The sequence below is a fragment of the Bombus pascuorum genome, chromosome 11 (genome assembly GCF_905332965.1).
Source record: "Bombus pascuorum chromosome 11, iyBomPasc1.1, whole genome shotgun sequence".
Classification (NCBI taxonomy): domain Eukaryota; kingdom Metazoa; phylum Arthropoda; class Insecta; order Hymenoptera; family Apidae; genus Bombus; species Bombus pascuorum.
The window spans coordinates 10,332,473-10,345,077 of NC_083498.1; the positions used below are offsets into that span (position 1 = coordinate 10,332,473).

The 12,605-nt window shown below is 42.5% G+C and overlaps 2 protein-coding genes across 2 annotated transcripts; both read right to left on the reverse strand.

Annotated features, from left to right (window-relative positions):
• Nucleotides 1–2,961: 2,961 nt before the first annotated feature.
• LOC132911848 (uncharacterized) lies at nucleotides 2,962–4,762 on the reverse strand. The gene is made up of 2 exons (XM_060968846.1): nucleotides 3,970–4,762; nucleotides 2,962–3,886 (listed from the first exon to the last, which is right to left on the reverse strand). The coding sequence occupies exons 1-2, from the start codon at nucleotides 4,490–4,492 to the stop codon at nucleotides 3,504–3,506; spliced, it is 906 nt and encodes a 301-aa protein (XP_060824829.1). The 5' UTR covers nucleotides 4,493–4,762; the 3' UTR covers nucleotides 2,962–3,503.
• Nucleotides 4,763–9,829: 5,067 nt separating this feature from the next.
• LOC132911855 (uncharacterized) lies at nucleotides 9,830–12,166 on the reverse strand. The gene is made up of 2 exons (XM_060968855.1): nucleotides 11,769–12,166; nucleotides 9,830–10,279 (listed from the first exon to the last, which is right to left on the reverse strand). The coding sequence occupies exons 1-2, from the start codon at nucleotides 12,124–12,126 to the stop codon at nucleotides 9,942–9,944; spliced, it is 696 nt and encodes a 231-aa protein (XP_060824838.1). The 5' UTR covers nucleotides 12,127–12,166; the 3' UTR covers nucleotides 9,830–9,941.
• Nucleotides 12,167–12,605: the final 439 nt, after the last annotated feature.

Sequence of the window (12,605 nt, forward strand, 5' to 3'; positions counted from 1 at the left end):
CGTTGTTAGTCAAATATTGGTACTTCTGTGGTTCCACGGTATTGCTGGAGTTCCAGTTCAAGTATGTAATATTGGCAATAACAGGAGGATATCCATAATTCTGATAGCCAATAGGGTCTGTCCCTGATACAAGTTGTTCTGTTTTAAGGGATGAATCTTTCGATTCTGTTGCATATCCTGTTTTCGCAAGATTGCTTGACATAAACCGCCTTCCGAAGCTGCGGGCCCAACCACCATAACTACCACCACCACCGCCTGACGGTGCACCATAGCTCGAAGGCGGTGGAGCACCATAATCGCCTCCAACACCACCATAACCTTCTCCACCTCCACTAGATTTTGTTAGAAGAACGATTTCTTTGTACTGGCCTGAAAATATTAAAGTAATATCGCATTTAATTCATATTGTAATAACGTTGGTAATTTGTGGCATTACCTCCTCCTCCTCCTCCTCCCTTCATATACTTTTGCATCAGCATTGCCATGGATATCATCAGGGACATCTCAGCCATCATCATACCCTTCATCGTTGCTACTCCTGATATTTACAAATTCGATTAGGTATTTTATAATGTCGTAAAGAAATAGAGAGCTATAATTTACGCGTTACCCATGAATTTCATTTTGAGCATCATAAGACCAGCCATCATCATTGTCTTACATTTGCCACCTTTGTCTTTGCCTCCTTTGCCTCCTCCTTTGCCTCGCCCTAGAGAAGAGCGTATGTTTTAACCCATTAAGAAGCAATTAAGATATAATAATGTTAGAAATACTTCAATTATTTTTGAATTTTGTAAAATTGTAAAATCTTGTGTAGCGTAGAATCGAAATCTAGTGTAGAAGAAGCAGTGATGCAAAAATTATTAAACGAATCCTTAGTATTCTCTTCCATAGTTAATATAATGTTTAATTGTCACTCGTATGTACATCAAGTATTTTGAAATGTTACAAACCCTCGAAAACAGGAGTTTCGTCAAACATAACATCTATCTGATTTTTTTCGCGGTTCCCATTCCACCTGGGTAGTGTAATTCTTAAAGCAAACGTATCGAAGAAGTCATTGATACTTCGTTCTATAGTGTCATTGCTATCATTCACGTATCTATGGTCGTTAATCACTCTGGTTTTCACTAGTTTAACATCTTGACCCATTAAATAAATCTCGTTTAAGTCCCTAATAGAGTCCAGGAATCGACCGAGACGTTTCTTCGCGCAGATTAGCGAGAAATCGATGACACAGCGGCCTATGTCTGTCGTTGGGAACTCTGGGAAGTCATCGTCTTTCGCAGAATCGTTTTTCAGTGACGGTACCACTCGAATATCCACTCTAAAGCCGTTCCTTCGGAAATCGAGCACTTGTCGACCAGCGCTACTAAAAATTTTAATACAAATCAGCAACGGTAAACTATAGCAGAAATATCAAATATCAAAATTGAATTAAACATCATTTTATTCAATAATTCAACGAAGATTTTATTTCTTCGACTATCGTAATTATTTCTTTAATTATTTCACTCATCAGAGACTATAGCACTCAAGTTGAATTAAACATCATTTTATTTAATAATTCAACGAAAATTTTATTTCCTCCACCGTTGTAGCTAATTCTTTAATTATTCCACTTAGCAAAAGCTACATAACACTCGACAATGAAATGGGAACAACGATTACAAAATAAATTTCACAGTACTATTGACGACCGCTGGTTCCAATAATCTTGTTAGGATCCACGTTAACGTTGCCATCCGCGTGTGTTCCATTGTTTACTTGATTTCGAACTTGCTTTACGATCGAAAGCACTACAATCACGACGAATATGGATCTGTGCACCATGTAAATAATCTTCAGCGTTGACATCGCTCGAAACGCGATGATCGATCTCGTACTTTACCGTCGGCAAAGACTAACTTCCATCAGGTTGTAATCGCTTAAATACAATAGGATTTATGTCATTCGTCAGATTTTTTCAATGCCTTGTCACGATTGCCATTTACTAGGCCGCTAGGAAAATAACATAATAATACGTTTGCCTCGTAGTTTGGTCTTACCACGGTTCCTAACCTGCGAAACAAGATCCCGCCTTTCGAGATTTCAGGGGCAACTGGATGACTTCCTGCGTGAAGAATAACGAGGGCTCAAGATCTAGTCTATAGAACTGAAATATTTTTTTGTTAGCTATTCGAAAGTTGTTAGCGTCCGCTGAGTGATGGTTGAAAGCATCTAGAATGTTTAGAGGAAGTGGCATGTACACTGCTGTTCAAAAGTCTTAGGACAATTTAATTCATTTTTTAGCAAAATATAGTATATTTGATGCAGATTATGAATTTTAAATTATATGTATTTTTTAATAGTATCGTTAATTGATTAGCTACTTTCTTTGTCGTATAAAACATGTCGATTATAAATTTTAGTTCACTTTTTCTTTAGTTTCGAAGTAAATAATAATTAAATCGCGGATGTTTGCGCATATTTGAGTTAAATCGGAATATCTGAAGAAAAGCAAAAGAAATGAAAGATCTCTATCCTTCGAAACGAGGTGACTCACTTGTGTATGTTAAAAAATTCCTTTCTATTGCTTCTCAATAAGGAACGTTCGAATCCGATTACATTTGTTGGCTGCACCTGAGAAATTATGACCGTGCGTACCTCGATGACCAGAGAATGTCTAGGTAGCCTAGCGTACGCGCCTAGAAGCGGACGACCTTGTTTCGCATCAATTTAATTGAGTAACCATTCGTCTCGTAATTACGATGCGACACATATAATTTTCTTTGCAGCAGACCGAGCAAAGAGCTGTCTTTATTTTGCGCAAACTGCTACTTGATTCCAGCCACCTTTCCTTCCACTGTAATCTATCATATAGCGAATCAAACAGAGAAAAGATTCGTCGTAAATTTCAGAAACTATAGTTTGTTCTTCTCGTAAAACGTAATACGATCTTATAAGAACGACAGGGCCAGGGAGCTTCTTAAAAACGTGATTTATTAAAACTTTACACTGCGCATAAATACATATAAATAACAAAAAGGAGAAATCATGTACATGATACGAAAATGGTCCATGTGCAACGACGACCAGCTCGAGCCGTGTGACCGTGGGGAGTAGAGGTACGTGGGAGCATGCTTGGCAAATAAATACCTACGAATCTACGAATATAAATTGGTGGTGATGGTGATGGTGATGGTGGAGAGACGGGGCGATGAAATGAGACCAGGCGATGTGACTGAAGTGACGGACAGAGGCGCGAGCAACAAGAAAGCGAAACGAAGTTAAAGATGGGAGAGACGTGAAGGAGGAGTAGGAGAAATATAGTTGATGGCGGTGGAGAGCGTGATGAAGAGGTGGAGGTGGAGTAGGAGCTAGATACAGATTGAAAGGAACCGTGAAGTGTGAAAAGAGGATAAACGGAAACAAAGTGGACTCGGTGAGGTAGAGACGTGCTACTAGATCTCTCGCGTGCCACCAGCTGCTCCTCGCTGGCGGCTCCTCCGATCACGAGTTCGTTAATTTTGCCGGAATAGCGATCGACGATCCCGCGCGTTGCCATATTTCAGAACGGCCTGCTGGACGCTGTCGTGGATCGTGTCCAAGGATCTTCCGTATCCGGAATGTCCATAGCCGTGACCGTGATGCTCCTCCGAGCTGTGGGTATGAGAACTCGAGTATACGGGTTTACTGACAATCTCGTAGGTAGTCTTCTTTTCGCCACCACCGGCCAGAGATTTCAAACCAACGATGGCTGATAACATGAGGGCCATCAGGCCGGTCATCAGAGCTTTTCCGGCGAGTAGGGCAAGAGCACCGAAACCGATAGCGCCGAGAGTACCCTTCATCATCATCAGACCAGCGAATAAACCATTCATACCGCCCTTCTCCTTCTTACGTCCTATATGATGACCAATGAAATCGTTATCATGTGTTTTCATTCACGATAATCTTAATCTCCCTCTAAGGAGAGTAATTCCTTACCAGTTCCGACACTTTGTCCACCGCCAAGGCCAAGTTGAGCCAACGTTTCCTCGTTAAAATTCCTAGCAGCCTCGAAGGTCCTGGGATCGAACAATTTGATGGATATCGAGTGACTGTTCAGGTAGCTTCCGACCTTGTGAACCAGATACGCGTCGAGTCTCTTCTCCACGTCGTTAGGGAAATCCCTAGCCAGATTGGCGACAACCTCGGAAGCTGGCATACTGGCAGAACTATTTTCTTTGATCACCGACACTCCCGGTAGGATATTGATGTCTTCCTGTTCAGATAATCTATCCAGGAAGGACACCACGTCTAGTTTCAGGCAAGTGGCACTGTAGGACTTGCCACAATCCTTGCTCAGGGTAGAGGCTAAAGTCTCCGGAGATTCCTCGACCATTTGTTTCGAGGTACGTCTCTCGATCTCGCCGACAACGGAGCCGACGAGAAGAAGAGGAAGCAGCAGCAGCAACAGGGCCTGCTGACGATGGACCGACGATTGACCGATTACCGCAAATCCCTTCATCGTGCTGCGCGAATTATGCGACGTTTCTGAACCCGGACGCGACAAACTCTGATCTTAAAGAGATCCTGCTGGAGAAGGTCCGGCGGTTGGGATAAACGGCGTAAAACGGACTTGTTGCACGTGGTTAGGATTCGATCTGCTGACTGAAGCTGACGGACGAGACGCGTACCGTGCACTGGACATACCCTCGGATAGTTGCAGTATATATAGAGCGAGTCACCGGGTAGTCCTTTTTCCTTTTTGCCTTTCGGCCGTTCCATACATTCTCCTAAGTCGAGAGCAACGCGCCGGCGACGGCGTGCTCTCTTCTTTCACGGTGGTCCAAGAGAGGAGGCGAGGGGCTCTCTCGCGTCCACCACCGCCGCTGCCTCGTTCGTACGCGGCGAGAGGGAGCGTCAAATAGAGCGGAGAATTCGAATCTCTGTCGAATTCGCGGGAAAAAAAAGGATACCGGAGACGTTCTAATGAGAGCGAAGCCTCGTGATCTTGGACTTCCATTCAATTGTCGCCACGGAACCATCTCAGTGAATTCGCTCGGTGGTCGTTGTGGATGCTGCTCGGCCAAACTTTCTTCGATATCGATTCCGTTTGCTCTAGAAATTGTTGCACTCGCAATCTGGATTCAGAAAGTACTCGTATCGCGCTTCGTACGTTGATCACAGGGAATTATAGACAGCTGTTAAACGATGGAGTGGATTCTTCCTGCATCGATAATTCTGTCACGTTTAATTATATTTATGAAGTAAATCAACATCTGTATCACTAGTTGTTAAAGCTTAATTCCTAGTTTTACTGGAGAAAAGTAGCTCCTGTATCTATGGACGTATTTCAGCTCATTTTATCGATTGAATATTGCTAGCAGTGATTTTTTTCGTACTCAACGTACAGATCAATCGAATAAACTAGAATCGCGGATCGTATGTGGCCGATGGCGACAGTGACGACCCGACATGAACCACTTTCGATCTCGACGACGAAATCGAGGCGGTCGATGGTCGGACAAAATCGAGTCTCCATATCCGGCTATGCGAAGAGCATTTGAATATTTAAGAAAACTACAAAGGGAGAGGGAAATCACGGAGTATTATTTCCCTCGACTGAGCGAAACGAGACGGAGCAGGCCTACTTTAAATTAGCCCAGTTAACTCGCGGGAGATCGGATTTTCGCGCGCCACGCTCGAACGACAGCGCTACAGACGGATCTGACGGCGAGAAAGTGCGCGGTCAATTTTCACAGGATCCACGCGCGAGAGATGCATCCAACGTTTACTACGCTTTGGAAATCGCGTGGCCACTTACGCGTTCGAGGAACTTGCATGACTTTAGACTCCATATAGTCTGTTCAATTTTATCGAACTTTTGTGGGTCAATCGCATGACGATGGTTAGGAAAAATGGTTTCTCGAATGATTTCGAGAAAAAGGAATTGAAAATAACAGAAAAGATACGGTACGAAGAATACAATAAAATAACATAATATTTATAATGTTGCTCGTTCACTTTTTTATGATCGATATAATCTTGAGTATAATCCTGAATATAATCTTGATTGAGTAAAGATAATCTCTTCCAAGTAATTGATAATCGAATGAAGAAGAAATTTGGATTTCTATTTTGAAAATAAAGAAGAATCATCGCTCCGAGCTACTGAAAATAAATTCCGATAAAACTGAGAGATACGTATTTGATCAAGTTTCACCAAACATTGAGAGCTTCTCATCGTCCCATTCGGACTAAAGTGTTACATTTACGCGGCCGCACGCGAACTCGAGAAAAATTCCAGGCTGCGCATTCCGTTGAAATTATTTATCGTCAATAGGGCGTGCAGTTTCGAGCGTGGTGAATTCGCTGCGTGAACACCGCGTAAGGCGTTCATGGACGTTTCGTACGGCCGAAACGATGCGCTCGCATGCTCGGCCAGCAGGTGTGTCGGAAAGGAGAGGATTAGCCTTCTTTTCCAGGTATCTATTTCGCTACTTGTTACTTCCTTTTACCGCAACGCCTTCCTTTCGTTAATAATCGCGCGATCTCCGGTGAGCTACTCTTGTTTCGATCCGGCGCAGAGTCGGCCAGTCGCTCTGTCCTTTGCGACCGTTGTCTATCGAATCGTATAAGTTCCCACAACATATCATATTCTTTCAAATTTACAGTAAAACTCTATTTTAAAACGGCTGGCTGAAAAGTGAAACTCCATATTAAACAGTTGAGACAATTGGCGTAAAATTTGTTTGAAAGCTTGCGAAAGTTTAAACGTATAGTATCGATATCGGTAGAGTTAATGGAAAATGTCGTGTTACAATGTTACGGTTTGCCGATTAGATTTGATACTTGGTTTTCATCGATCGATCCTGGTCATGCCTTTCCAATCATCGGCAAGTACCGAACGTACGCGAACTGTGCCGCAAGTGAAACGTGAATGGGCGCTCCTCCTGTTTCCCATAACTGTTCCTGATATACTGTTACTATCCTTTTAATACATTTAATACGTAACTCGAACGAGTATATCGAACATCGGCCGAATTTCCTCAACGGTGTCGATCGCGCATTATTAAATCTTCCTGGGCTCGACAACCTTCTGTTGGAGAGTTACGCTGAACAAAAAGTTATAACAAATAGAAACGGCATTTCCTACTCTACTTTCCAGAATCCGCGAAAGCGAAAATTAAAACCATTTGACGATTTTACGAACGATTTGCAATTTCATAAGCGTCCTTAATTCTCTGACCAAGTTTCTACAACCATCATCCGAATGATATAACAGAATTTGCCAGCTTTCGACCGCTTGAATTATCGAAATATCGTTCGACAAATGTGAAATAAGTTGGACGAAATAATCGATGGAAAACAACCGGGGTTAATAAGTGGAAGGCTTTCAACTTCGTAGTAATTAACATGGAAACCAGAGAAAATAACTGGTTAGAGCGATCGAGTTGTCCATTCAGTCGATAGCTGTTCGATTTTACTCCACTGTCCCTGTCAATGCCACAATTGGGACAGACCTTGTTTCCGATTTCTTCATACGATTCTGTTTTGTATCTAGTCGCTGGATTCGATTCAACGAGTTGTACATTGGAAACGGTGAACGTAATTGCATAGCATTTGCCGATTGATCGCGCGCGGTTAGCCCATTTTCGTTTCGAAAATCGAGATGGACGTTGAGAAAGTCGCTGTTAGTCGCTAATGCACATGGACCACGAGAATTCCCGTAAGATCCACTGGAGATCCTCGAAGGAAACGGTCCGATCGTTTCCCGGCCAGGATCGCCGGTGAACGGCGCGTTATTTGGAAAACCGTGTCGCTTGGAACGAAGAGCGACCGCGTGTCTGATCAGGACGGATCGCTTTATTGTTCCGCTCGGAATTGGGCAATTTGCGATTTGCATACTCCCTATGGATTTGGAACTTTCAATTCTCTGCATGCAGGAGAACGTGCTGATAGTACTTTTTGTAATATCGTTTTTGTTGGTACTTTTTGTTTTTTCCTTTGTTCCATGCTTTTACTTGAGATACGAAACTTTCATAGAGACGTATTTGCAGCGTTGCAAATTTGTAATTTTTAAAACACGGGAGCTCCGATTTGTCAGAGCAATTCAAGCTTGAAAACCGTTTACAGTATAAAAAGCCTGCAATATTTTGGAAATTTGTAATTTCGAAAGCTTGCAATCGATGAAATTTGCTGCACCAAAATAACATTCCAAAGTAGAATATGGATTAGGTGAAACTATCCTTTAATCCACCTTTATTTTATATTAATATGCTCTCATCGCGATTTACATAAATATCATGTAGTTTCTCTAAACCGTACACCTTCTCGGGCGATTCACGCGCACGTGCATTCGATTAGTTTAATGTCTTCAAGTTTGTTGAGCGCATTTTCTTTATCGAACCGTGGGTCAAAAGGTACAAAAAGAGTCCGAGGTACATCGACAGCGACTGATGTCGGTTGCTGACCGAGTAGACCTCGTTAATTCGACACAGAGCACCCGTTATGCGCTCAAAATGCATCGTGCGCGATCATACTTTCGCATTTTTTCAAAGTCAATTTATAAACGTCATGAGTTTCCCGTTTATATCTAGCCATTGTCCGAGCGATCGTTCTGGTAGCTACATTTTAAATGTTCAGCAATGTAGCTGATGAATCTTTATCGTATTGGAAGATCAAGTTTATCGAAATCTCTTGAAGGTTACGAGGATTTAGCCTGAAACTATTTTTATGATAGTTCGTAGAACGATGCGAAGTGTGTTAATTGAAAGGACTTCGATATAGTATACTTTAAATGGTTTGCTCACTTTACTTATCAGAGAAAATCTTGCTTTTTTGAGAGATATATACATGACTAAATAAAACTTTTAACGAATTAAAAAATCACAGTTAATAAACTTTTTATCGACTTCGGAAATCAACAAAAAGCATTCAGAAATATTTCAATCAACTTCTAAACTCGACAAAGGAAGAGAAGCAAACTATATTCACTCTTGAACCATGACATTTATAACAAAATCATTCTTCGATAAAAATGAATCAACAACTTCATTAAATTAACTCTTTCTTGCTGAAGATAGAGAAGAGAAGATTTAAGAGAGAGGAGACTTTGTAAAATACTCCAAGTATGTATTCTTATCGATTTCCCGAAATATTTCCAAAGAACTTTAAAATGCCCGATGGTAATGAAATTTATCGACAAAACCGTAACCCAGCATTCGACTCATTAACTTCTTTTCGCCTCGAGTTCTTCATGTTCTTGACAGTGCTGTCCTCTCGATCGACTCGTATATACCCAAGGTTTCTGCCCTCTCCACGCAACCTAATCACAACTGATACCGTTACTCGCCATCTCTCCACTCTGAATGGGGGGAGGCAATGATCGCTCGACGAAGAGGGGAGAACGCAAGGTGGGAGTCCACGTGGAGGTAATGACCCAGTGCCCTTGATCCTGAGAATTCACCCAGGGGGAAGCAGAAATGGCCAATCACCGGCTCGGCTACTTTTCCCACCTTTCCTGTCACAGTGACCCCGATTCCTTCCTGTTCCTACTCCCCTACCACTTCCTTTCTCCCCACCTGTCGTTCTCTCTCTACCGAGCGCGTCGCACGGCTCCTATTTGGGTCGTTAGCCTTCCCCTTCGCCGTGATAACCTGCTTTACCTCGGCGGTTATAGATTTCCAATTATTTATTTAATTATTTTAGCTGTCAATGGCTGCCCGCTCCAGCGGAAAGAGGAAAGTGCAGCGATGTGTTGGACGGTTGACGTATTCGAAGACTCGTGGAAAATTCGAGGAATGAGAATGGCGAAGAACACGAAAATTAGGAAGGGTGGAAATTAAAAGAAAGCGTAAGATCGTAGAAAAGAAAGGACGCGATGTCTTTATTCAACACAATGGGAGTAACAGAGAGGAGATAATAAATAAAATGAAGGGATGAGAAGATGAATCTTAACTTGAAGACCGAATTTAAGGGATGTCTTGGTAGGGATACTGCTCAGGCCCGAATTCCGGGGCCCACCCTCTGTACGGTTGATTCACTTCTTCCTGCGACCTGTGCCAATGTTCGTGATGAACTTCAGGTTTTACTATTCCGTACGAGACCCTGGTGGGATAGGAGGGTGGTGGTGGTGTTAGTAGAGCCTTGAGAGCGACCGCCCCGGAAAGAAGAAGGGACAGTAGACCTGCACCGAGTCCCTTGATGCCTATCAGACCGATCAGAGTGATGGCAATAGGAAGGACGATCATGGCTTTGAGTTTGAGAGCCAGTAGTAACGGCAACACGATCTTCTTCAGCTTGGTTCGGGCTGGAACGAAAGCGAAACGATGCAAAATCTAAAATCTACGTAATCCTCGTACATTATTTTTATCGTAGATACTCCGTAGATCTTAGAAATTTGTTAACGAATACAAAAATAATAAGAAGAAATTGAACAAAAGTGTTCGTTAATGCGTATCGACGAATTTGATGGATCCAATGAATCGTCAAGTGAAATTCGTCAAGCTGATCAGACTGCGAATCTGGAAGGGGTATCTAGAAGCCTCTAATGGCCATTTATCGGCTATCTACTTTCTTCGACATGTGGCACTCTCGTTCCTCAAGGTCCTCGTTCGTCGTGTTCTTCAGGCAGCCGTCCCAGAAACCCGGAATCCCATCGATGGCCCACTTTATCTCGATCTCTGCCGCAGCAACGTTTTCGCGGATGCAGAGGAAGTGGGACGCGTCTTCGTGGCTTTCTATGCTCGACGCACTGCTACTTTCCTCCCTCCATTCTTCGTCGCGTTCCAAGCGTTTACTCCTTGCGTGGGGAACGCAGGATGCGTCCCGAAGACTCGGTTCGGGGAGAAGAAAAAATTTGTGAAAACTTCGAGGCGCGTAAAAGAGGCCGAGAAAAAGAGCAGCAGGCAGAGGCGTTGGTTCGTCGACGAAGCCAATCGGAAACATCGCCATCCGAAGTCCCACTTTACGGCCAATCGTTCCTCTTCTTCGTGGCTTACTTCCATCGTATTGGAGAGAGTTTAGAAAGGCGAGGTACTATAAGTTCGTGGCCGTGGTCCAGTCGATTCACAGCAGCGACTCGACGCGACGAAGATCCAGTCGTCTTGACGTTGAACTATAAAAGTGTCTCCTGGAATTTAGTTCCTCCTCGAGATCACTCCGGGAAATCATGAATATTTCCCCTTTCTTTCAGTGTTTTACGCTTTGCTAGTGGAGAGAGTGAGTCTCGAATGCTGAAGATGTTAAATGTAGGCTAAAGGAGAGATCGAAGGAATACTTGTAATAGAAAGTTCCTTCGATCTTTCTTCGTGATAGATTCTTACTTCTGTTGTCTGTTTTTGATTGGTTCTTTTTCGAGAAAATGCTTCGTACCTCTTGCACGATTCAAGTGAATTTTCGTTTTCTTCTTGGGACATAGTCTCCCTTTCTCTGTAGATTTTTCGACGATTAAAAGAGATTGAAAGAAAGCTGTAGAATTTAGCGCATCGTAAACAATCACGTAGTACATGTGTCCAAGCTCGATCCACGATCGAAATCTTTAAAATTACAATCAAGATTGATGTTCATCACGACTGCAAAAGTTGATTACCAATATTCAAAAAGTTATATAATTAGAATTTCGTCTAGAAAGTAATCAAATACTTCTAATAACCTTCATACCAGTACTGAAAAAGTTTCATACAACCAAAATTGTACTTAAACCTCACCGTTTCGAAGCAAAATCACGTTTGGAAACGTTAAATTTCTTCAATCGAGTTAAAAATCCTCTAACATATTTTCTACAAAATTAATTTTACCTTCAGAAGCTCCTGTAGTCAGACCTCTAAGGCCAATCTCCATGTCCTTCTGTCCCATAGCTCTGCCAAACACGTCGGCAGAAGATCCATCGCTAGGTAGATGTACATGAATTTTCCTGTTCCTCAAGAACTGTTCGATCTTGCTCACTAGAGGGTCTTGGCTAGCTCTTGCAGCCTCTTCATCTTCCACGATGTCTACCTTCTCCAAAGTGATCATATCACCGTAGATCTTGATGGTGTCTCTTTTATTCAGTTCGTCCATCGTCTTCGTCAGGCTGATCTCCACGCTTCTGGCGTCTTCAGCCGCGACGATGGCGATCGAAAACAACGCCAATATCGAGATCAATGATTTCATCATGATGATCGATTGAACTGGACGGACACAAGGATTTTGACTGTTTGCCTCGAGGGCAATTTTTCTTTTATACTTCGACTCGTGATCGATGGTGGGGTCGGTTTGAACCATTTGGCAAGCGACGTGCAAGGGCTGTGGTGTCAAGAATTTTAATTTCGGCGTCTCACCGGCTAGCCACTGCACAACGCGTACGTTTTCGTGACGTATCGTCTATCGATAGAAATTAATTTTCCTTTTCAGCGAGATCACTTTCGAGCGACCTATCAACTTCGTCTATGATTTGTGTTTAAATTAGACTTTAATCAACTGAAAGTAAAAATCGATGGAATACTAATTTTATTACTTCCACGAGTGATACAAGTTTGACAGTTATTGTAGTGAAACCGTCGGAATACCAATCTTATTAAATTTTAATAACCACTTTTTGCGTTCGAATTAAATCTTAATCGACTGATAAAAGAATCGATGAATTCCAGATTTCA